This window comes from Mytilus californianus, unplaced genomic scaffold (assembly GCF_021869535.1).
Source record: "Mytilus californianus isolate M0D057914Y unplaced genomic scaffold, xbMytCali1.0.p SCAF_1, whole genome shotgun sequence".
In the NCBI taxonomy this organism is placed as follows: Eukaryota; Metazoa; Mollusca; class Bivalvia; order Mytilida; family Mytilidae; genus Mytilus; species Mytilus californianus.
The window spans coordinates 103,327,018-103,354,112 of record NW_026262581.1 but is presented as its reverse complement, the minus strand read 5'-3'; the positions used below and the strand labels follow the sequence as shown (position 1 = coordinate 103,354,112).

Here is a 27,095-nt window from a genome sequence, read left to right as displayed (position 1 = left end):
CAAGCTAGACACAACATCAAAAGTGAAATTTCTTAATTTGTGAAATCAAGGGGACATAATTTTTAGGAATTGCCATCTTACAATGAAACAGGTGTTTATAAAAGTAAATTGTATTTCAGCATATGTGGAATATTATGAAAAAGTTTAAATTGCCTTGTTTCACTGAGATCATAACATAGGCCTTTATGTTATTAAGTGCAGTGGTTATAATTATATTCCATTGAACAACTTTTTCATATCCTTACACCTCTAACTATAACAATGTACAAACCTGTAACAATGGTGATGATGGTTGTACTAGTATATTTGGAGGATGCATTTCTACGGTACCCTTCTTTCTCCTCCTCACATCAGGACCATCTATTTTGTTTTCCTCAATGTTTTCAGTAGAATTAGAGGGAAGTTCGCTGACAGTAAACAGTAAATCATTTGTTGCTCTTAAATTGGAAATAATATTGGAATGCTCCTTCTGCAAAATTAAATTAAAAAAAAATTTGTAAGTGATCAAAATTGAAGTTATTTCTTACTGTAGGTGGACATAAATTTTCATTGACAATGAAGAGCTTGTGGAAAGAGCAATTTTTCTGTGCCAAAATGTGTAATCATTAAGTTTTCAAATTTTTATTACATTTAATCTTTTGATTATCTAAAAACTTTTGATATTCATAGTTCATTCATTAAAAATAGGTTAAAATGCCAATATATCACTTTCATCTTATCATGCTTTGCATGGGCACCATCCCATTTTGTCTGGTTTAGAACCAGTCTTAGTGGTAATGGAAAACAATTTGCATTAAAAGTGTGTAATAACAGAATTAAATTGGTAATTGGCAAATAGACTAGTGTATTATTAAGCAAATCTGAGATTCTACTTGTACACATATAGTTAAATATAGTATTGATACTGTATCCCTTGTTTACTTTACTGGAAAAAGTCATTAACTAGACTTACAGCTCTAATTCTCTTTAGACATTTATCTAACCAGTTTCTGATTGTCTGTTTGGCTACTTCTTCCTCTATAGTATACTCTAGCTCCTGTCGACTCAGCAATTCTTCTAACTGTAAACTCTTACATATATCTACAGATCTATAGGACAGCATACTACAAGGAAAGCAAATAATTTGGATTCTTTGCAAATATTAACAAGAGCTTATGCCTAAATATTGTTTGAATTAACCCATTACATGCTTAAGATTTTCTAGGCTATGTATCAACCAAGATGGCAAATATTGTAATATAAGTGGTACTGTAAAATTAGAAATTAACATTTGCATTTATTATTGCAAATTACTGATTACTATTAAAAATGCCAGATTAATTAATGGGCTTGCAAAAATTTTGAGAAGGAAAATAACTACTGGTATTATGAATGTAAATTTTAGTATTGCTATCCTGATATTATCAAATTTTTCGCATTAATAAAAACATCACAATAATTTCTGAATTTACAGTATCAACATTTTTTTTGGTCATAAACAGCCATAAAATCAATTTAATATCTCACAATAAATAATACTTTCCAAATTCAACTGATGAAATTATCTGGGACAGTCAATTATTTATTGGAGATTTATCAATGTAGGCCATGTATTGTGAAAATGTTACCCTCAGTGGAATACAGCAGAGCAATGGGGTAAAATGACTAGAAATAAGGCCTATATCTGGCCTCATGTTATAAGATTTTTTATTTTTATTTCAGTTGAATATTATTATCAAATTGATAAAATGTATAAGTTGAATACATAACTACACATGATTGGATGTATTTTTGTTACACTTTTTAATTTGAAGAAAATTAAATTGAGTGGAAAATACTGAATCTATCATAGTTTTTCACTATTGTAATCCCATGCTTGCACAATAATACACCTTCAAAAAGTTTATACATATATCTTGCATTGTGCACAAAAATATCTCTATGGGAAAAGCCTAACACTTATTCTCTGGAAATCAAACTTTTAACAATTTGTTTAATATCACTATTAACAAATGATCTTTTTGTGCACAGAACAAACTATAACTTTGTCAATTTCTGTTGTTTTTAGTTTGTAGGATCTTTTATCATGAAACATAACACAAAGCAAAAACAATATATCAATTTAGAATCATCATTTATATAAATCTTACTTGAGAACATCATGGAAAGTAACATCTAAATTGTTATGCAGTCTCTCCAATTCATAACACATGTGTTTAAACAGAAGTCTGTCTTTATCTAAATCTACTTCTAATCTTCCCTTCAACAGTCTAACTAAGAACTTTACTCTCCTTGTAGGTATAACACCCTTTGAAATAAACATAAAAAAACTAATTTCATTTGTTGTTAAGCCAATTCATTACAACATAGTATTTTCTCAATAATTTAACTTTGAATTTAAAAGTAATTAAAAATCTTGAACAACCATAACATTCCCTGCTGTGTAATCTAACAGTGATATTGAGAGCTCTTCTACTATAGAATGTTCAATTTTAAAAAAAACATGATTAATTTATTTGCTTGCAATGTTTGTAAGGAAGTCTGCTTGATATGTTTGTAATGAAGTTAATTTCAGCTTTTAACACTGACACTTGCAAACAATGAAATAGACACAGCTTCAGTCTGGTTATAGAGAATACTGAGATATTTTTGCTGAAATTTGCAATCAGTTTAGAAAATATTCTGACTAATAACATTTTGAATTAGTTTTTTTCTCATTGTTTTGAATTAGTTTTTTTCTCATTGTTTTGAATTAGTTTTTTTCTCATTGTATTACCTTCCTGTTGACATCAACTAAGTTCCAAGTATTCTGGAAATGTCTGATGTCATTGTAACTAAGCAAGGCATCCTCTTCATTGGAGTAAAATAAGGAGAAATTTTCCATAATGATAGCTGAAAAATAATAAAATACAATGGTATGAAGTAATACAGAAAGGACTTGAAGTATTGGCAAGATATAATTGAAATAAATGGTTCCTTAAGACATAAATCTGAAACATTTTTCAATTAAAAATTAAGAAATATGATACATGTATAACATTTATAAATGTTAACTGCAGCAATCTGTTGATTTAAACTGGTAAGATTTGATGTATGAAGGTACAAATTAACAGAACAAAATTAAACAAATAAAATTTTTCATAAGAACAAAATACATGAAACAAAATTGGTAATTTGAAAAAAATATTGTTGAATAAGCACTACTTTTCTTTACAATTTTGAATGTCAGAGGTGATCTTCAATTTTAGATTTGAAAATTTGATACCCTTTTCACTTACAGTGAATAAATAATACAACCATCCACAGCAGCAACTCAAAATATTCTTTCCTTGGCACCAAAAATTTTTGAATGGAATAGCCCTAAGTATTAGTCTACAAAACTCACCCACTAACAGATTCAGGACAATATATGTAATAATAACATAGAATGAACAGAAGTAAATAAGAGAGGCTGACTTGTTTCCACAATCTGATTCCCAGTAGTTCATAGCCATTGTACAAAATGGGGGTTGTACCTACAAATTAAAAAAAAAACAGTACTGTGATATATAGATTTAACATTTGTTTTAAGAGTTTAATCTTTAATTCAAAACTTTTGAAAAAGCATTCTTCAGTTAGTTACAATTATATATTCTTTTTTAAAAAAAAATGGTTTAACCCGTCCTCATTTTGTGCCTGTACCAATCAGGCTATCTCCTATTGTTTGTGCCATATATTTTCTCTGAGAAGTTGAGTGTTCATGGTTGGTACTACCTGTTATCTTTTTTTATAATTTATTATAATTGCCTATAATTATATTTTAAAGGAAATCTAAGACAGTTAATCAGCTATCTTGAATTTTACAAGATAATTCAAAGATCAGACAGCAAGAGGATATAAAATAAGATAATAACAGATTTCTAATCAAATGATACTTGTAATGACTTACAGTACAGTCATGCATAATTTTGTTCCAGTCTTCACCTGTCACTATACGGAATAACAAAGCTATAGCACGAGATGCTGTCTGGAAATTGGCATGTCTGAAATATATATTAAACAGACTATAATTCATTTAAGAGAAAAGATCAATGTTCCATGGGTTAAAGTGCAATAAAAATAAACTCCTGCAGGTTTTGTATACTTACAAGCTATGTATAACCATTAAATGATTTATTTAGAAAAATTCGTGTGGATACTTGATATATGTAAAAACACCAGATTTTACTCTGGTACCCATCTTTTAATAGATGCTTCATATTACACATTTGTACAATATATCACACACAGTAAACTTTAAATACACTTTCCACAAAAGTTAATGATACTTTCTCTTATGGTTGTGGCCTGTTATCTATTTCCACCATGCAGAGATATTTCTTGTATTAAACTGAACAGAATGTGATATGAATGAGTGATATGAAAAATTAGTTAATTTGGTTTTCTATCCTGCAATGTGTTACAAAATTGCAACATTTTCATTGGCTATTCGTATGGTCAATGATGACTTTCTAAGCTCGAAAATACTTTCAATTTTATGTAACATCTAAAACAATACATACCTATCTAAGTTGTAGCCATATTTCACAGTTCCAAATAGAATAACTCCAGTGTAGGCATAAAACAGCATGAGTAAAAACATGCCCATGATAATAAAGAAACTTTTAAATACTGACATGAGAACAGTCTGCATCAACATCTTCAAAGTAGCCTGTAATTATACAATTGTTCTAATTACTGTCAATATTACAAGAGATGATGGTAATGGATAAATATTTAACATCCAGTGGCAAGTTAAATGCATATTCAGGACAAGAACATGTTAATGCAATATGAATGTGAACATTGATTTGTACTAGATGGACATGCTGAGCCAGATTTTAAACATGCTTGTTCACAGTCCACAGGAAGATATGTCACCATACAAGGACACATTATTTTGACTCAGAGCTGATCCGGGAGAAGCAACAAATACCAATGTTAAAGTCTTTTGTTTGAAGCGACTGGGGGTTAAACACCTGACCTCCAAAACCTTATACAAGAGAATTACAGTAACAATTATGTTTACCAAAAATGAACATAAATAGTTCAACAGCAGATTTTATAAGTAATGAACTTTTGATTAAATTAGTAAGTGTACAGATTTGTTTTTCATGCTATCCTAATTGTAACTAAGTATAATAACCATATACAAAATTAAGCCTGCTTACATGTTTGCCAGTAATTGTGAAAAATCTGAGAACTATTACAGTGAAACCAAACTGGTTGATTTTCTCATCATTCTGAAATGGGAAAAAAATAAAGTTTTAGGAACAACTCATGTTGTACAAATTTATTTAGTTGGTTACAAACAAAACACAAAATAATATTTCTGTCATGTTATAAAAAAAACAGAAAATTTATAATACTTACCGTTCTTATAAAATGTAAAATCATCCAAATAACACCAAGGAAAGTGACCAACATGTCAAATCTATTTCTACGACTTGTCCAATAACCTCTGGGTGTCAGTGCTATAATCTTCATAATAACCTACAAAACAATATTGAAGAGTAATGCTTATCATTTCTACTTATCAAAGCATAAAAATAAAATATTTGCAACTGGTGTGAGCCAAGGCTCCGTGTTGAAGGCCGTTCTTTGACCTATAATTGTTTACTTTTTACACATTGTGACTTGGATGAAGAGTTGTCTCATTGGCACTCATACCACATCTTCTTATATATAATTAATGCAAACAATGATCAATCAATCAATTAAAGCATAAAAGTCACTAGCTAATCTTTTTCGTTGGATATGTAATTTCACTGTCTTAAAGAATTAGTACAGTTGTATACATTAGTACAATTGTGGCATTGCCAACAGATCTCCTTGAGCAGCAAATTTATTGAGAGAAAACAATAATGAGGGCCATGTATGGTCTGTCTTGTACTGTAAAAGTTCAAAAATTGTATGATTAGAGGGACAAAGAAAAATACTATTATTGGTTATTTTTCACCCCAAAAAATATGTTACAATCCACAGCAGGATACTCAAGTTATCACTCAAAAAACAATGTGAATAAGCAAGGACCAAGCAATCCTCCTTTTCCTATTTTCAACTAATTATATATATAATCTAGTTTAAAATCCAGCTAGTGTAACTCAAAAAATAACCTATAAACAACAAACTGCAACTCCTATATCTATATTTTCAGTTGTTATGACAATGACCTTTGACCTGGAAATAACCTTATTATTATTTCTCCTGAAATTAAAACTCTTACCTCACAAAAGAACATGAGTGTAAACAGTGATGCTAAACTAGCCAATATCAATGTTGTATCTGAATTTTCGCCACATCTCCACTGAAAAAATAAAACATAGTATATTAGAAATAACTGTACTGTGACCTATTGCTCACTTATCATAGCCCTGTTCAATGGTGTTAATAAATGTGACGAAAACTTCATACATGTGCAGGACATTTTAAAGATATATTTTGGCAAACAGGAAGTAGAAAATGAAAGGAATTAAAAATATTCTACACAGTATGGCATAATTAGATGAAGCTTGGTGCCATATGTCTAGGAACTATGAATTGTAGCTGCTGAAAAAATGTGATACAGACTGACAGTCAGAGATAAACCAGTATACCCTCTCCTTTGGAGCCAGGGTATTACTATGTTTTGTTTGAAAATCTAACAAAATTATATCTGTCAAAATCTAGACAGTGCATATAATAAACTGCAGATGTTAGATTAAATTAGCCTTACCTAACCTACAAGGCTAACTATAGGAAATTTATGAACTAATTTGAAATTTATAAATGAATATTTACAGGAGGTGTTCAATTATAAAATTGCTGATCTTTTATTGACTGAAAGACGAATCAGTTGATTCTGTTTTGTTTTCAATTTGTATGAAAACAACCCATGTCATATGAAAACAAGCCAAGATTACTCCACATAATTAATCAACACTTTTCTTTTGCATTGTTCGTGTACTTTGTGCAATCTGCTAAAAATTTTTTATTAATTTGAAAACTGTGTTAGACAATATGTTGTAAATATGGATAAGTGATATAAATATATAACAATAAATCATATGCTATACATGTACAGTTATAATTGAAATGTGATAAATATATTTTAGGAGCTACCTTTTTTGAAAATCAACATATTCATTTTGCCAGTTTCAGTTATATGACGTATGATTGATATCACATGGAATGATACTGCTTTCATCTCACTACAGTTTCTGCCGAAGTTTTACTTTCAAATTCAAAATGTTTTAAATAACAGATATTTTTTTATAAGAATTGAACGCTTTGTTTTTGAAAATTTATAAGAAATGAAAGCAGGTAACCATCACATTTTTAGCAAAAAGGGTGGAAAGCATTTGATTCTATCCTGGCCTTTTTTTTACATTAGTGGTGCAAATACTTATGAGTAAGGGTTGGGGTAGTGAAAGGTTTAGGTTAAGATTTGCAGATAGTACAAAGAGTGGGTAGAATGCTCTAGGATTAAGACAAACAAAGTTGCATAGGGCAATTGTCATTAATTTCTATCACAGTATTACTATGTCCAACTCACACATTTAATATTAAGAGTATTAACACGATGTATAACTTACAGGAAAAGCTAAAGTGCCACAGTTTAAGAGGATACATATGACAGTTCCTCTCTTGAACATCAGGTGCTGTGTAATATCATACATTTTTGCTCTGAAGCCATTTCCATCTACAAGAGACATAAATTAGTATTCATTACAATTACTTAGACAATTAAGACTAAATAACACTACAGACATCTTTCACATTTGTGCTTTTTCACAAACATTCTGATGTCACAATGCTACTGTTTTTAAGTCACAATAAGAGCAGATTGTTTAATGATGTCATTTACATCGATTGACCACAGGTCAACCGGAGTAACACATTCATAAAAAAGAAGTCAAAATTGGTCTACAAATTTGGAAGTTGTAAGTTTTATTGACTCTTTGTAGATAGTTATGGTGTTAAAAGCAACTGCATTAACTTGAAAATAAAATTACAAACCAAAGTTGACAGTTCAAAATTTCATAAGATCAATCAACAAGACCCAAAAACATATGGACACCAGATTGTCTACAGTTTTGAAAAGATAAAGAGTAGATTCATTACCATAATGTTAGCAAAAAATAAGTAAGAGGTAAAATTAAACTACTGTTTTTACCTTACAACTTATTTTTAAATCTACCAATTACCATCTTACATATCATAAGACATAATGTTAGATATCAATAAAGATAGAGTTAACTTTCTTTCACCATATTTCCTTTCAAACTTCATTAGATAAGGAAACATATTTGAACCTGTCATATATTGTCTAATTTTAACATCTTTTCTAAACACTAGTCTTGCACATCAAAATCTTTTGCTCTACTGTGACAGTGTGTGAATTACATAAAAAAATGATTTTTGATCAAAATAAACAAGAGGCTCTCAAGAGCCTGAATCGCTCACCCTATTTCAGAGGAGAAGATTTTTAAATGTTAGCAAACTTGATGAACAAATTGTGTAAAATTGTCTTTAAAGGGCAATAACTCCTTAAGGGGTCAATTGACAATTATGGTCATGTTAACTTTTTTGTAGATCTTACTTTGCTGAACATTATTGCTGCTTACAGTTTATATATATCTATAATAATATTCACACAAAACTGCAAAATTTTGTTAAAACTACCAATTCGGTGGCAGCAACCCAACAATGGGTTGTTCGATTCGTCTGAAAATTTCAGGGCTGATAGATCTTGACCAATTAAACAATTTTACCCCTGTCACATTTGCTCTAAAAGATTTAGTTTTTGAGATATAAGCCAAAAACTGCATTTGACCCTTATGTTCTATTTTTAGCCATGGCAGCCATGTTTGTCGATGGATACAATCTTCGGATACAATTTATAAACAAAATACTCTAAGGAACATTTAGTTATAGTCTGAAGGTAATTGGCCCAGTAGTTTCAGAGGAGAAGATTTTTAAATGTTAGCAAACTTGATGAACAAATTGTGTAAAATTGTCTTTAAAGGGCAATAACTCCTTAAGGGGTCAATTGACAATTATGGTCATATTAACTTTTTGTAGATCTTACTTTGCTGAACATTATTGCTGCTTACAGTTTATATATATCTATAATAATATTCAAAACTAGAGGCTCTCAAGAGCCTGTGTCGCTCACCTGTATTTACTGATGCTTTGGAAATCATGTAAAATAAGGTTAAAATCATAATTAATAGTATTAGATATTAGATATTATAATGATATCTAAGATAATAACAAAAAACTGCAAAATTTTTGTAAAATTACTAACTCAGGGGCAGCATCCCAACAACAGGTTGTCGGATTCGTCTGAAAATTTCAGGGCAGATAAATCTTAATCTGAAGAACATTTTTGCCACCTGTCAGATTTGCTCTAAAAGCTTTAGTTTCAGAGATATAAACCAAAAACTGCATTTTACCCCTATGTTCTATTTTTAACCAAGTCGGCCATGATGGTTGGAAGGCGGGGTCATCGGACAAATTTTTTAAACTAGATACCCTAATAATGATTATGGCCAAGTATGGTTAAATTTGTCTCAGTAGTTTCAGAGAAGAAGATTTTTGTAAGAGATTACAAAAATTTACAAAAAATTGTTAAAAATTGACTATTAAGGGCAATAACTCCTAAAGGGGTCGACTGACAATTTTGGTCATGACAACTTATTTGTAGATCTTACTTTGCAGAACATTATTGCTGTTTACAGTTTATCTCTATCTATAATAATATTCAAGATAATAACCAAAAACTGCAAAATTTCCTTAAAATTAACAATTCAGGAGCAGCAACCCAACAACAGGTTGTCAGATTTGTCTGAAAATTTCAAGTCAGATAGATCTTGACCTGATAATCAGTTTTACCCATGTCAGATTTACTCTAAATGCTTTGGTTTCAGAGATATAAGCCAAAATCTACATTTTACCCCTATGTTCTATTTTTAGCCATGGCGGCCATCTTGGTTGGTTGGCGGGGTCATCGGACACATTTTTTAAACTAGATACTAGAATGATGATTGTGTTTAAGTTTGGGTGCATTTGGCCCAGTAGTTTCAGAGGAGAAGATTTTTGTAAAAGTTTACGGACGATGGACAACGGACGACGGACGCAAAGTGATGAGAAAAGCTCACTTGACCTTTCAGGTCAGGTGAGCTAATAATAACAAAAAACTGCAAAATTTTGTTAAAACTACCAAATCAGTGGCAGCAACCCAACAATGGGTTGTTCGATTCGTCTGATAATTTCAGAGCTGATAGATCTTGACCAATTGAACAATTTCACCTAATGTCAGATTTGCTCTAAAAGATTTAGTTTTTGAGATATAAGCCAAAAACTGCATTTGACCCCTATGTTCTATTTTTAGCCATGGCGGCCATGTTTGTCGATGGATCAAAACTTCGGATACAATTTATAAACTAGATACCCTAAGGAACATTTAGTTTTAAGTTTGAAGGTATTTGGCCCAGTAGTTTCAGAGGAGAAGATTTTTAAATGTTAGCAAACTTGATGAACAAATTGTGTAAAATTGTCTTTAAAGGGCAATAACTCCTTAAGGGGTCAATTGACAATTATGGTCATGTTAACTTTTTTGTAGATCTTACTTTGCTGAACATTATTGCTGCTTACAGTTTATGTATATCTATAATAATATTCAAAATAATAACAAAAAACTGCAAAATTTTGTTAAAACTACCAATTCGGTGGCAGCAACCCAACAATGGGTTGTTCGATTCGTCTGAAAATTTCAGGGCTGATAGATCTTGACCAATTAAACAATTTTACCCCTGTCACATTTGCTCTAAAAGATTTAGTTTTTGAGATATAAGCCAAAAACTGCATTTGACCCTTATGTTCTATTTTTAGCCATGGCAGCCATGTTTGTCGATGGATACAATCTTCGGATACAATTTATAAACAAGATACTCTAAGGAACATTTAGTTAAAGTCTGAAGGTAATTGGCCCAGTAGTTTCAGAGGAGAAGATTTTTAAATGTTAGCAAACTTGATGAACAAATTGTGTAAAATTGTCTTTAAAGGGCAATAACTCCTTAAGGGGTCAATTGACAATTATGGTCATATTAATTTTTTTGTAGATCTTACTTTGCTGAACATTATTGCTGCTTACAGTTTATATATATCTATAATAATATTCAAAATAATAACAAAAAACTGCAAAATTTTGTTAAAACTACCAAATCAGTGGCAGCAACCCAACAATGGGTTGTTCGATTCGTCTGATAATTTCAGAGCTGATAGATCTTGACCAATTGAACAATTTCACCCCATGTCAGATTTGCTCTAAAAGATTTAGTTTTTGAGATATAAGCCAAAAACTGCATTTGACCCCTATGTTCTATTTTTAGCCATGGCGGCCATGTTTGTCGATGGATTTAAACTTCGGATACAATTTATAAACTAGATACCCTAAGGAACATTTAGTTTTAAGTTTGAAGGTATTTGGCCCAGTAGTTTCAGAGGAGAAGATTTTTAAATGTTAGCAAACTTGATGAACAAATTGTGTAAAATTGTCTTTAAAGGGCAATAACTCCTTAAGGGGTCAATTGACAATTATGGTCATATTAACTTTTTTGTAGATCTTACTTTGCTAAACATTATTGCTGCTTACAGTTTATATATATCTATAATAATATTCAAAATAATAACAAAAAACTGCAAAATTTTGTTAAAACTACCAATTCAGTGGCAGCAACCCAACAATGGGTTGTTCGATTCGTCTGAAAATTTCAGAGCTGATAGGTCTTGACCAATTGAACAATTTCACCCCATGTCAGATTTGCTCTCAAAGATTTAGTTTTTGAGATATAAGCCAATAAAATGCTCCGCCGGGCGCAGCTTGATACGACCGCAGAGGTCGAACCCTGAACAGTTGGGGCAAGTATGGACACAACATTCAAGCTTGATACAGCTCTGAATTTGGATTGTGATTAAATATTTGACACAGGATAGGTTTCTGACACAGAATGAATGTGGTCTAAGAACTTAAAAATTTTAAATTGGACATTCACCTATTATGGTCCAATATCCAAAATCTAAATACATGGTTAGATTCAGCATATCAAAGAACCCCAAGAATTCAATTTTTGATGAAATCAAACAAAGTTTTATTTTAGACCCTTTTGACCTCAATGTGGACAAAGTTGATAACGGGGCCCAAAAATCAAAAATCTAAATACATAGTTAGATTCAGCATATCAAAGAACCCCATATATTCAATTTTTGTTGAAATCAAACAAAGTTTAATTTTGGACCCCGATTTGGACCAACTTGAAAACTGGGCCCATAATCAAAAATCTAAATACATGTTTAGATTCAGCATATCAAAGAACACTAAAAATTCAATTTTTGTTAAAATCAAACTAAGTTTAATTTTGGACCCTTTGGACCTTAATGTAGACCAATTTGAAAACAGAACCAAAAATTAAGAATCTAAATACACGATTAGATTCGGCATATCAAAGAACCCCAATAATTCAATTTTTGATGAAATCAAACAAAGTTAAATTTTGGACCCTTTGGACCTCAATGTGGACCAATTTAAAAACGAGGCCCAAAATCCAAAAACTTAATACACGGTAAGATTCAGCATATTAAAGAACCCCAAGAATTCAAGAATAAAACCCCATTGAAATTGATCAAGAAATAAGCAATTTATACGAAGTATCTTCTTTTGCACAATACTGTGCAATTGAATATTTCTTGCTATTGCGCAATACTGTACAATTGGATATTTCTTGCTATTGCGCAATACTGTGCAATTGAAGATTTCTTGCTATTGCGCAATACTGTGCAATTGAAGATTTCTTGCTATTGTGCAATACTGTGCAATTGAAAATTTCTTGCTATTGCACAATACTTATTATATAATAATTTACACATCCTGTTTGGTGTGTATCTCCTACCATATCATTATTATTTGCTTTTAAATATAAATCAGAAATAACCAACTTAAAATGGAAAATTTTAAAAGAAAAAAAAAAGGAAAAAAAGAAAAAAAAGGAAAAAAAAAAAAAAAATCCCCCCCCTAAATTTTTTGAACCCCCTTATGATTCATCACCCCCAAACTCAATCCCAGCCTTCCCTTTGTGGTATGGTACCTTGCAGTACAATTTCAGAGAGATCCATACAATTGAACACAAGTTATTGTCTGGAAACTAGAAAAATGCTTATTTTTGGCCCCTTTTTGGCCCCCAATTCCTAAACGTTTAGGGCAATTACCCCCAAACTCAATTCCAGCTTTCCCTTTGTGATATGGAACCTTGTAGTACAATTTCAGAAATATCCAAACACTTACACACAAGTTATTGTCATGAAACTAGAAAAATGCTTGTTTTTTGCCCCTTTTTTGGCCCCTAATTCCTAAAATTTTGAGGCAATTACCCCCATAATCAATTACAGCCTTCCCTTTGTGATATGGAACCTTGTGGTACAATGTCAGAGAGATCCATACACTTACACACAAGTTATTGTCTGGAAGTTACAAAAATGCTTATTTTTGGCCCCTTTTTGGCCCCTAATTCCTTAACTGTTGGTACCATAACCCCCAAAATCAATCCCAACCTTCCTTTCGTGGTATTGAACCTTATAGTTAAATTTCATGGAGATCCATTCACTTAAACTAAAGTTAGAGTGCGAAAACCAATGTGTCTTCGGACGACGCCGGACGACGCCGGACGACGACGACGACGACGACGACGTCATACCAATATACGACCAAAAAATTTTCAATTTTTGCGGTCGTATAAAAACTGCATTTGACCCCTTTGTTCTATTTTTAGCCATGGCGGCCATGTTTGTCGATGGATCAAAACTTCGGATACAATTTATAAACTAGATACCCTAAGGAACATTTAGTTAAAGTTTGAAGGTATTTGGCCAAGTAGTTTCAGAGGAGAAGATTTTTGAAATAGTTTACGACGACAGACGACGCCAACAGACGACGACGACAGACATCGGACTATGACGGACGCCAAGGGATGTGCCTATTATAACTACTTTATGACACCAATTTTACAACAAAAGTTGAGATTATTCAGATAACTTTATTGTATTCATTATACAACACATTTAACATTATTTTTTAAAGAATACACAATCTGATATTTATTTAGTTATTAAGCGCAAAAATAAACTTCTTTTCACATCCCCTCCTTTTAGCCTAAGTATTGTATGACATTAAATATATAACAAAACAAACCTGGTCTGGGAGGTATATGTAATGGCTGAGCTAATTTAATTCTTCCTTTTAAATCTAACCATCTTCTCTGGTCTACAGTGAGTAAAGCTGTTCCCTGAAAAGGACAGAATTTTAGCACTTATTCTTTATAAAATGATATCATATTCTCATTAAAAACCAGGTAAATTTTGCATCAGACAGTATCTTTTAATCTTAAAAAAGTTTCTGTCAAAGTTTCATAAAACTGTATGCAGTTTTGACTAACTTATAGATGTCTTAAAAACTTAAAAATTAAACTATATCTTAATGATAAATGCAAAAGAAAAAACCCAACTATTAAGTTCATTTATCAGTAACATTCGGAAAAATGGAAAAAAAATATTTTCAAAAATTTGCAATTGATGCTGTCTTTTGATCATAAAAAAACTTCTTTCAAAGTTTCCTACAATTCCATGAATATTTGACAAAGTTTTGATTTGAAAAAAACTTTAACTTCAGTCTGAAACTAAATGTAGACTAGGCCAATGGAATGAAGGATCACTATGTCTCACTTCCACAAATAAATGTTGCAGGTTCGACAAAAAGCGTTGTTTATTTCAGTATGATATTCAACAATAAAGTCAGAAATGTTTACGTAAAAAGACATACCAAAATGCCACTAGTTTTTTAGAATTAAATAATAAAGTGTTAATGGGAAACAGATGCCCTCGCTTGAAAATATACGGCAAATTCAGAATTTTTTCAATTTACAAAGGGACATAATTTGTGAACGGTGAAAGTGACACAAACTTAATTCGAACTTGATCTATGTTGGATGGTAATAAGCATTGTGTATAAGTTTCATAACATTTGGTTGAGGCAAACTAAAGTAAGAGTGCAGAAACAGCAAATTTAGCAATTATTCCATTAATAAAGGAACATGACTAGAGAATGGTAAAAGTGACACCACCCAAATATGAACTTGATCTGTGTTTGGTGGTAATAAGTATTGTGTATAAGTTTCATAACATTTGGTTTAGGCAAACTAAAGAGTGCGTAAACAGCAAATTTAACAAATTTTCCAGAATGGTGAAAGTGACACCACCCCAATAGGAACTTGATCTGTGTTTGGTAGTAATAAGCATTGTGTATAAGTTTCATAACATTTTGTTGAGGCAAACTAAAGTTAGAGAACAGAAACTAATTTTGAGATGTATGGACGGACATATAGACAGACGGATGTACAGATGGACAAGGGTTAAACTTTATGACCCTTCTGCCTAAATTTCCCTATTATATTTGCCCCTGAATGCTTCAATTTAAATAAACTTTTGAAATGAGATGAATACTACTAACCTTGTTTTCACTATAGTTAGCAATTACTACACCAACAAACAATGTCAGTCCTATCATGTAACCGATGAATACAAACAAATGCACATAAATAGCATGTACCTGTAAAATATAGAACAGTTATAAATAGAATAATCTTTCCTGTACCTGCTTCACTGGAAAAGATGTAATCCAAAATTAGTCCGATGTAAATTATGCATTATATGCTTTATGTTGTATGATGGAGTCTTATTAATGTCAAATATAGCAGAACAGAACAATTTTTTTCTGATATATGAAAATTTCAAATGTCTCATGTCCAAGAAAATTCTAAATCAATAAGCCTATATCAATATTTGTGTATTCCTTTTTGGTAAAATGTTTACTTTCAGAATTTGCAGTTATTATCACTGATTTTTACTTACAGCATCAACTCTTTCAATGATAACATCTCTGACCTCTAACCATCCTTCTAAAGACAACACTTCAAATAAGGCTAACATGGCATTCCCAATGTTGTCAAAGTCAAAATTGTGTGGATTTGTCCTAAAATTATTTTTAAAGAAACTATATCATTTTAATCACAAATCAATTATTAAATGATATTTCTATTCCAGAGCATTTAGACCTTTTTTGAGATTAATCACAATTTTTTTAAGATCTGTAGCGATTCAAGCTTAATATTTTCTATCTTATGTGTTATTGTTTCTACCAATCATCTGTACATGCATATTTTTTTCATGGTACAATCACAACCATGAACCTTTTTGACATCAAAGATAAATGTATGTAAAATTCCTGTTTATGTTTATTCCAAATTATTCAATATAAATGGTAAATATATGCCAATAACAACACATCTTTCTGGAATAGATGCAAACTTTTTGTAAGGTCAAATACATCAAAATCGTTTAGAGTATAAAACCCAAAACAGGCTAAACAGAATAACAATCAAAGCGCCAATGCGCTGAAAAGGCAGTTAACTACAGGACTTATGATTTTATAGCCCGGATTGATTATAATCTAACATATTGCTTTTCAGGAAAGGCTAACAACATCAGATATTTAGACATTTTTCAATTATCATGGCATAGAAATGATAATTCTACATTGCATTTCCAAAGAATATATTATTGTATGAGTATATTAATGCACAAATATCTTTTACTAGTAATATAACATTTTACCATCTACAGAGCAACTTAGGATCAACTTTTTCTACAAACAAATTGATGTTTTGTTTTGTATTCAACAAAGTGCAATTGAATATTTAGGGTCAATTTTAATTTTCACCAATTGTGGTTATTCACACTGAGTCTTTCCTAGGTAGTGGTTTTTCTTCAAAAAATTATTCAGAGCAAAAAATTAAATTATTTTATAAAATAAATGGGGAATGTGTCCATGGGATACAGATGATGCTTGCATATAATGTTATAAAGGGACATAATTCAAGAACTGTAAAAGTGACGCTACCCAAATTTGTACTTGATCAGAGTTTTGTGGTAATTAGCATTGTGTATACGTTTCATAACATTTAGTTGAGGAAAACTTAAGTTAGAGAATCAAAACAAAAAATCCAGCAATTTTTCCATTTGTAAAGGGGCATAACTTTAGAATGATAAAAGTGATGCCACCAAAGTTCAAACTTGATCTGTGTTTTGTGGTAATAAGCATTGTGTATAAGCTTCATAACATTTGGTTGAGGCAAACTAAAGTTAGAGAACTGAAACCAAAATTTTAGCAATTTTTCCATTTGTAAAGGGGCATAACTCTAGAACAGTTAAAGTGACGCCACCAAAATTCAAACTTGGTCTGTGTTTTAAGGTAATAAGCATTGTGTATAAGCTTCATAACATTTGGTTGAGGCAAATTAAAATTAGAGAACGGAAACATAAAATTCAGCAATATTTCAATTTGTAAAGGGGCATAACTCGAGAACGGCAAAAGTGACGCCACCAAAATTCAAACTTGATCTGTGTTTTGTGGTAATAAGCATTGTGCATTTCATAACATTTGGTCGAGGCAAACTAAAGTTAGAGAACGGAAACCAATTTTGGGACGTACGTACGGACAATGGTTAAACTTAATGCCCCCTCTGCTACGGCGGGGGCATAAAAAGTATAAATCCAAGAAATGACCATTCAAGGTCACCAATTATTGTTTGTGATTTTCTACGTCCAACTCTGAGAAAGCATGATACTACCATATTTTTGTTACGTCATGTATGTAATATAAAAATAAGGAGATGTGGTATGATTGCCAACTATACACCCAAGTTCAAATGAAGTGGATATAAGCAATTATAGGCAACCATACATCCTTCAACAATGAGAAAAACCAAAAAAGGGCCCCGACATGAAAAATATGAAACAATCCAATTGAGAAAACTAACAGCCTATAGTTTAAAACAAAACAATTTACGAAAAACAATGATACCAGACATGAACCAGTGACAACCACTGTACTACAGGCTCCAGACTTTGGACAGATACATAAAGAATGTGGCAGGGTTAAACATTTTTGTGAGCGCAACCCTCCCCTACCCTGGGACAGTGGTGTGGCAGCACAACATAAGAACAAACTATAACTAGAGGCTCTAAAGAGCCTGTGTCGCTCACCTTGGTCTATGTGCATATTAAACAAAGGACACAGATGGATTCATGACAAAATTGTGTTTTGGTGATGGTGATGTGTTTGTAGATCTTACTTTACTGAACATTCTTGCTGCTTACAATTATCTCTATCTATAATGAACTTGGCCCAGTAGTTACAGTGGAAAATATTTTGTAAAAATTTACAAAAATTTACAAAATTTATGAAAATTGTAAAAAATTGACTATAAAGGGCAATAACTCCTTAAGGGGTCAATTGACAATTTTGGTCATGTTGACTTATTTGTAGATCTTACTTTGCTGTACATTATTGCTGTTTACAGTTTATCTCTATCTATAATAATATTCAAGATAATAACCAAAAGCTGCAAAATTTTCTTAAAATTACCAATTCAGGGGCAGCAACCCAACAACGTGTTGCCTGATTGGTCTGAAAATTTCAGGGCAGATAGATCTTGACCTAATGAACAATTTTATCCCGACAGATTTGCTCTAAATGCTTTGGTTTCAGAGATATGAGCCAAAAACTGCATTTTACCCTATGTACTATTTTTTAGCCATGTCGGCCATCTTGGTTCGCAGGCTGGGTCATTGGACAAATTTTTTAAACTAGATACCCTAATGATGATTTTGCACAAGTTTGGCTAAATTTGTCTTAGTAGTTTCAGAGGAGAAGATTTTTGTAAAAAGATTACAAAAATTTACGAAAAATAGTTAAAAATTGACTATAAAGGGCAATAACTCCTTAAGGGGTCATCTGACCATTTTGGTAAAGTTGACTTATTTGTAGATCTTACTTTGCTGAACATTATTGCTGTTTGCAGTTTATCTCTATCTATAATAATATTCAATATTAATAACCAAAAGCTGCAAAATTTCCTTAAAATTACCAATTCAGGGGCAGCAACCCAACAACGGGTTGTCCGATTCATCTGAAAATTTCAGGGCAGATAGATCTTGACCTGATAAACAATTTAACCCCTCTCAGATTTGCTCTAAATGCTTTGGTTTCAGAGATATAAGCCAAAATCTACATTTTACCCCTATGTTCTATTTTTAGCCATGGCGGCCATCTTGGTTGGTTGGAGGGGTCACCGGACACATTTTTTAAACTAGATACCCCAATGATGATTGTGGCCAAGTTTGGTTAAATTTGGCCAAGTAGTTTCAGAGGAGAAGGTTTTTGTAAAAGTTAACGGACGATGGACGACGACGGAAGCCAAGTGATGAGAAAAGCTCACTTGGCCCTTTGGGCCAGGTGAGCTGAAAATCAGTTGAAAATGGCTTAACAAATTTAAGAGCATCCTCCCCATCCTGCTAAAGTAATCCTGATCCTTGTAACAGTTTCTGGGGTTGATCATCAAAACACAGTGACTAGGGAGGATGTGTTTTGTCTTTGAGTTATTGTTGACCCTGCTGTCAGTTCAGAACTTCTTGATCATGCTGAAGGTTCTTTAATGTCTGCATTGGAGTGTGAAATAGTGAGTATTTCTTTGGCGAGTTGAAAGTTTATTAAATGTTTTTTTCAGCATCAAAACCTTCCGATAGACTTTTGTCAAAGTTTTGACACCATTCCACATTTCTATTAATGCCAGTATTTACCTTAAATCATCCTTGGCGTGCCATAAACTGAAGCTGTATCGAATAATTAATATTCGATCACCCGTTGATTGTCCTATCAAACTATTATCACTTGTTTTAAAATTAGCATTGGACATGTTTGGCCGTTAAATCAAATAAGTTCGATACACTCAGGTTTATACATTTTCAATTTTTTTAGAGGTAGAAACCCGAATGTACATGTATCAAATTTTCAACATGTCATCTTTGGCACTGTTAGTTTCGGATTTAAAAAAAAAAACTTTTATCGGAACTAATAGATCGAAATTGTTTGGATGACAAAGGGTCTGACATAATGATTATGTCTGAAGCTCAGATGATTTTACAACAACTTTGGTTTTCGATTAATTCCAGATGGATATTGATAGTTTAGACGTATTTCAGCAATATTGAACGTACCAAATGTTCTGATGGCAGTGATGAGAAAAAGAAAAAATAATGGGATTCCCGAGAAAAACTGAGTTATTATTGATATGCAGCAACTAGGCATAGAGGTGTAATACCACCATTGATTTTCCCCTATTAGTCTTTGTTAAATTTGCACTTTTCAAAAAATTGTGCAGAATTTATCTTTGTTTCAAATAAAGAAATACTTGGCATGAGTAAAGTTTTATCCTGTCCAGTACTATAGAAAAAAATTCACATAACATTTCATTGCATATAAGAAAATAACCATCACTGGAAGTTAACCAATCAAATTTTCCCCCTTTTTTAACCTGTGTACAAGCTTTAGTAACCATGTAACCTCAAGTTTCCAAAATATTCTATAGAAACCCCAAATAAAGAAATAATGGTGCTTTGAAATACCCAAGATATATGTTTATGACTCAGAAATGTTTTACTGCAATGAAACATAGGATCAATTACCTACAACTGTCAAATTCAAGGTAATATTTTTTTTCGACCTATTTTCGTATGCAACCGGATGTGACGTACTATGATTTGGTGGTATTACACCTAAAGAAGACTTTTTTGTTAAATAAACTGAATGTGACTTTTTTCCTTTGTAATACTGGTTATTTCAAGCATTCCTGTCAAGTTTTGTCATAATCAGTTCAATAGTTTGAGAACTAGAGGTTCTAAAGAGCCTGTGTCGCTCACCTTGGTATATGTGCATATTAAACAAAGGACAAAGATGGATTCATGACAAAATTGTGTTTTGGTGATGTATTTGTAGATCTTACTTTACTGAACATTCTTGCTGCTTACAATTATCTCTATCTATAATGAACTTGGCCCAGTAGTTATAGTGGAAAATATTTTGTAAAAATTTACAAAAATTTACAAAATTTATGAAAAAATTGTAAAAAATTGACTATAAAGGGCAATAACTCCTTAAGGAGTCAATTGACAATTTTGGTCATGTTGACTTATTTGTAGACCTTACTTTGCTGTACATTATTGCTGTTTACAGTTTATCTCTATCTATAATAATATTCAAGATAATAACCAAAAGCTGCAAAATTTTCTTAAAATTACCAATTCAGGGGCAGCAACCCAACAACGTGTTGCCTGATTGGTCTGAAAATTTCAGGGCAGATAGATCTTGACTTGATAATTAGTTTTACCCAATGTCAGATTTACTCTAAATGCTTTGGTTTCAGAGATATAAGCCAAAATCTACATTTTACCCCTATGTTCTATTTTTAGCCATGTCGGCCATCTTGGTTCACGGGCAGGGTCATCGGACACATTTTTTAAACTATATACCCTAATGATGATTGTGTAAAAGTTTGGTTAAATTTGTCTTAGTAGTTTCAGAGGAGAAGATTTTTGTAAAAGATTACAAAAATTTACGAAAAATGGTTAAAAATTTACTATAAAGGGCAATAACTCCTTAAGGGGTCAACTGACCAATTTGGTCAAGTTGACTTAATTGTAAATCTTACTTTACTGAACATTATTGCTGTTTACAGTTTATCTCTATCTATAATAATATTCAAAGATAATAACCAAAAACGACAAAATTTCATTAAAATTACCAATTCAGGGGCAGCAACCAAACAACGATTTGTCTGATTGGTCTGAAAATTTCAGGGCAGATAGATCTTGACCTGATAAACAATTTTAACCCATGTCAGATTTGCTCTAAATGCTTTGGTTTCAGAGATATGAGCCAAAAACTGCATTTTACCCTATGTACTATTTTTTAGCCATGTCGGCCATCTTAGTTCGTGGGCGGGGTCATCGGACACATTTTTTAAACTATATACCCTAATGATGATTGTGGACAAGTTTGGTTAAATTTGTCTTAGTAGTTTCAGAGGAGAAGATTTTTGTAAAAGATTACAAAAATTTACAAAAAATGGTTAAAAATTGATTATAAAGGGCAATAACTCCTTAAGGGGTCAACTGACCATTTTGGTCAAGTTGACTTAATTGTAGATCTTACTCTGCTGAACATTATTGCTGTTTACAGTTTATCTCTATCTATAATAATATTCAAGATAATAACCAAAAACGGCAAAATTTCCTTAAAATTACCAATTCAGGGGCAGCAACCCAACAACGGGTTGTCAGATTCATCTGAAAATTTCAGGGCAGATAGATCTTGACCTGATAAACAATTTTACCCCATGTCAGATTTGCTCTAAATGCTTTGGTTTCAGAGATATAAGCCAAAATCTACATTTTACCCCTATGTTCTATTTTTAGCCATGGCGGCCATCTTGGTTGGTTGACCGGATCACCAGACACATTTTTTAAACTAGATACCCCAATGATGATTGTGACCAAGTTTGGTTAAATTTGACCCAGTAGTTTCAGAGGAGAAGATTTTTGTAAAAGTTTACGGACGACGGACACAGGACGACGGACGACGGACGCAAAGTGATGAGAAAAGCTCACTTGACCTTTCAGGTCAGGTGAGCTAAAAATCTAGTATAATGTTAGACGACATCTACAGCGATTCGAGCAAAATTTCTTCGAAAAATTCAAACCAAGCCGCATCATGATAGAATATAGTGTGGACCAATAAATGATCAAATATTTATCTCATCTGCCTACAAACAGTTGAATATGATACAAAAGATGACTTTAGGATGATAAATACTACTAATGGACCTCTTTGTCTTCCTTATAAGGTCTCTTTTGGTCCATTTATACCTCTCATTTCCTCAAAATTTCTACTTTTTAGGCCAATAAATAAAAATTTTGGGGTAACTTTCACTCATTTATGATAGAAATGTTATTATAAATGATTAATTGAAGTATTCAAGCTGAATGAACTATCCGTATAAAAGTTTACGGTCTCCAAGGAGGTTTCAATAAGTCCTTACGTAAAACTTAAATTTACGCCGCATTCCAGAGAAGGACATAAAAAACTTCTCTTTTTGGTGAATAATTTGTTGTTACTGTTTTAAAAATAATTTCATTTACTTAAAACTATATATTTATTAAAGTATTTCTTAGGAAAAATTTTCTAGTATAGCAGAATATAAGAAATAAGGAGAAAAAGCTCCCCATGACTCTAAGTATGGCTTGTTCTGTCAACTAATATTCATGGTAAAGTCCTATTTCAAGGAAATTTTCTCATAAAATGTATTTTGGAGACTCAATCCACTCAGAATATTTCATTATTTGTAATATTTCACTTAAATAGCAAGAAATTTTTACACATGAGAGTACTCACAAGGTCAAAGGTGCATGTACAGCTTCCCATATTAGGTGTAATACCACCATTGATTTTCCCCTATTAGTCTTTGTTAAATTTGCACTTTTCAAAAAATTGTGCAGAATTTATCTTTGTTTCAAATAAAGAAATACTTGGCATGAGTAAAGTTTTATCCTGTCCAGTACTATAGAAAAAAATTCACATAACATTTCATTGCATATAAGAAAATAACCATCACTGGAAGTTAACCAATCAAATTTTTCCCCTTTTTTAACCTGTGTACAAGCTTTAGTAACCATGTAACCTCAAGTTTCCAAAATATTCTATAGAAACCCCAAATAAAGAAATAATGGTGCTTTGAAATACCCAAGATATATGTTTATGAATCAGAAATGTTTTACTGCAATGAAATGTAGGATCAATTACCTACAACTGTCAAATTCAAGGGAATATTTTTTTTCAACCTATTTTCGTATGCAACCGGATGTGACGTACTATGATTTGGTGGTATTACACCTAGATCAGTCGACTTTTCATTGTTATATCAATGACTGAAACGATCTTAAAAGTAACTAAAGATTAAAATGCCACTTGAAATAAACCCGAATTTTCACACAGATTTTTAAGTAATATCAGAATGTCAATCGGTTGGCTGCTCATAATGCAAAATGCAACTCTATCATAAATTTTGAAAACTTACAAATAACACCGTTCCATTCTTTACTTCACAATGTCAATGAATTACAAAATAAAAAGGGAATGTGTCCATCATGGCTTCCAAAACCGTCATATATTCTGGACATTTATAAATTTACTGGACAAAGAATGAAACGGTCTTCTACTTTTAGTATTCAAGGCTTCCTTAAGAGACGGTCATTTTAACATAATTAAAAATAAAATGCTCCGCAGGGCGCAGCTTGATACGACCGCAGAGGTCGAACCCTGAACAGTTGGGGCAAGTATGGACACAACATTCAAGCTTGATACAGCTCTGAATTTGGATTGTGATTAAATATTTGACACAGCATAGGTTTCTGACACAGAATGAATGTGGTCTAAGAACTTAAAAATTTTAAACTGGACATTCACCTATTATGGTCCAATATCCAAAATCTAAATACATGGTTAGATTCAGCATATCAAAGAACCCCAAGAATTCAATTTTTGATGAAATCAAACAAAGTTTAATTTTGGACCCTTTTGACCTCAATGTGGACAAAGTTGATAATGGGGCCCAAAAATCAAAAATCTAAATACATGGTTAGATTCAGCATATCAAAGAACCCCATATATTCAATTTTTGTTGAAATCAAACAAAGTTTAATTTTTGGACCCTTTGGACCTCAATGTGGACCAATTTAAAAACGGGGCCCAAAATCCAAAAACTTAATACCCAGTTAGAATCAGCATATTAAAGAACCCCAAGAATTCAAGAATAAAACCCCATTGAAATTGGTCAAGAAATAAGCAATTTATACAAAGTATCTTCTTTTGCACAATACTGTGCAATTGAATATTTCTTGCTATTGCGCAATACTGTACAATTGACAATTTCTTGCTATTGCGCAATATTGTGCTATTGGATATTTCTTGCTATTGCACAATACTGTGCAATTGAAGATTTCTTGCTATTGCACAATACTGTGCAATTGAAGATTTCTTGCTATTGTGCAATACTGTGCAATTGAAAATTTCTTGCTATTGCACAATACTTATTAAATAATAATTTACACATCCTGTTTGGTGTGTATCTCCTACCATATCATTATTATTTGCTTTTAAATATAAAACAGAAATAACCAACTTAAAATGGAAAATTTTAAAAGAAAAAAAAAAGGAAAAAAAGAAAAAAAGGAAAAAAAAAAAAAATCCCTCCCCCCAAATTTTTTGAACCACCTTATGATTCATCACCCCCAAACTCAATCCCAGCCTTCCATTTGTGGTATGGTACCTTGCAGTACAATTTCAGAGAGATCCATACACTTGAACACAAGTTATTGTCTGGAAACTAGAAAAATGCTTATTTTTGGACCCTTTTTGGCCCCTTATTCCTAAACATTTTGGGCAATTACCCACAAACTCAATTCCAGCTTTCCCTTTGTGATATGGAACCTTGTAGTACAATTTCAGAAAGATCCATACACTTACACACAAGTTATTATCATGAAACTAGAAAAATGCTTGTTTTTTGCCCCTTTTTTGGCCCCTAATTCCTAATATTTTGAGGCAATTACCCCCAAAATCAATCCCAGCATTCCCTGTGTGATATGGAACCTTGTGGTACAATTTCAAAGAGATCCATACACTTGAACACAAGTTATTGTCTGGAAACTAGAAAAATGCTTATTTTTTTACCCTTTTTGGCCCCTTATTCCTAAACGTTTTGGGCAATTACCCCCAAACTCAATTCCAGCTTTCCCTTTGTGATATGGAACCTTGTAGTACAATTTCAGAAAGATCCATACACTTACACACAAGTTATTGTCATGAAACTAGAAAAATGCTTGTTTTTTGCCCCTTTTTTGGCCCCTAATTCCTAATATTTTGAGGCAATTAACCCCCAAAATCAATCCCAGCATTCCCTGTGTGATATGGAACCTTGTGGTACAATGTCAGAGAGATCCATACACTAACACACAAGTTATGTCTGGAAGTTACAAAAATGCTTGTTTTTGGCCCCTAGTTCCTTAACTGTTGGTACCATAACCCCCAAAATCAATCCCAACCTTCCTTTTGTGTTATTGAACCTTATGGTAAAATTTCATAGAGATCTAATCACTTAAACTAAAGTTAGAGTGCGAAAACCAATGTGTCTTCGGACGACGACGACGACAACGTCATACCAATATACAACCGCAAAAATTTTTTGCGGTCGTATAAAAAAATTGGAAGTTCAATCTTTTTGACCTGACCTTTTGCCTTAAACAGTCACACATTTCCGGTCATAAAAGTGACATGATGATTAAGTACTATCAAAACAAACCCTACTTTAATACCTTATCATTTTAATCAAGGTTAATCAGTTGTCGGACAGCTGAAATTTACCTGTTCAGGCGACAGGTAAACTATTTTGTACCGGACATTGATCTTTCTATTCAAAGTTATTTTCTTACATTTAAGTGGTTTGCATCTAATTTATTTAGTCAGAAAGATTTAAATTGTCAGAAATACGTTTATAAATATGATTTGATGAAAAATTTAAAAAGGTTTATACGAAAAATCGTCAGAACCACATTGTTTGAACTAGTACACGAGTGTGCATGTGCACAGGTGGGAAATTTAATTATGCATCCTAATTCTTCAAAAATGATAAAATTATCATTGATACCTTTATCTAACGTTCATTTCGAGTATTTCCTTGAAGAAATAACGTGGAAAGAGCTACTTAAACTCAATCGTGCTGTGTAAACGTACACTGATTTTAAGTATCCTTCTCTGGTACATGTTTTACCATTGTCAAGTCAACATCGGGTATCACGAAATGTGCTTTTTAAAAACGAAAGTAAAGTTTTTGCGCACGTCGAATGATGCACTGTCAATTTAACATTTTATGTCAGAACATCGAGTTTATATCAAAGTAAAGTTTAATATCGTTTTTTAATGTCAATCATTGGTTATATGATGGCCAACTGATTACCATGGTCCATAATTGCCTTTTGTTATTAAGTCTTAAGGGATTAAAATCAGGATAAGACATAAAATGTCCGGCTGGCTCAAATATTTTTTGGAAGCCCTG

General features: G+C 32.1%; 1 protein-coding gene across 2 annotated transcripts in view; it reads right to left on the bottom strand.

Annotated features, from left to right (window-relative positions):
- Window positions 1-27,095, bottom strand: part of LOC127728382 (sodium leak channel NALCN-like) — a 70,137-nt gene that overhangs the window by 2,503 nt on the left and 40,539 nt on the right. For both annotated transcript variants that reach the window (XM_052235736.1, XM_052235744.1), the window contains exons 25-38: window positions 15,940-16,060; window positions 15,539-15,637; window positions 14,225-14,318; window positions 7,572-7,678; window positions 6,224-6,304; window positions 5,371-5,490; window positions 5,169-5,240; window positions 4,521-4,669; window positions 3,908-4,001; window positions 3,365-3,494; window positions 2,756-2,871; window positions 2,130-2,287; window positions 953-1,103; window positions 272-469 (exon numbers count right to left, since the gene is read on the bottom strand). In XM_052235736.1, the coding sequence (XP_052091696.1) occupies window positions 272-469; window positions 953-1,103; window positions 2,130-2,287; window positions 2,756-2,871; window positions 3,365-3,494; window positions 3,908-4,001; window positions 4,521-4,669; window positions 5,169-5,240; window positions 5,371-5,490; window positions 6,224-6,304; window positions 7,572-7,678; window positions 14,225-14,318; window positions 15,539-15,637; window positions 15,940-16,060 (1,690 nt within the window). The remainder of the gene's footprint in view (window positions 1-271; window positions 470-952; window positions 1,104-2,129; window positions 2,288-2,755; window positions 2,872-3,364; window positions 3,495-3,907; window positions 4,002-4,520; window positions 4,670-5,168; window positions 5,241-5,370; window positions 5,491-6,223; window positions 6,305-7,571; window positions 7,679-14,224; window positions 14,319-15,538; window positions 15,638-15,939; window positions 16,061-27,095) is intronic.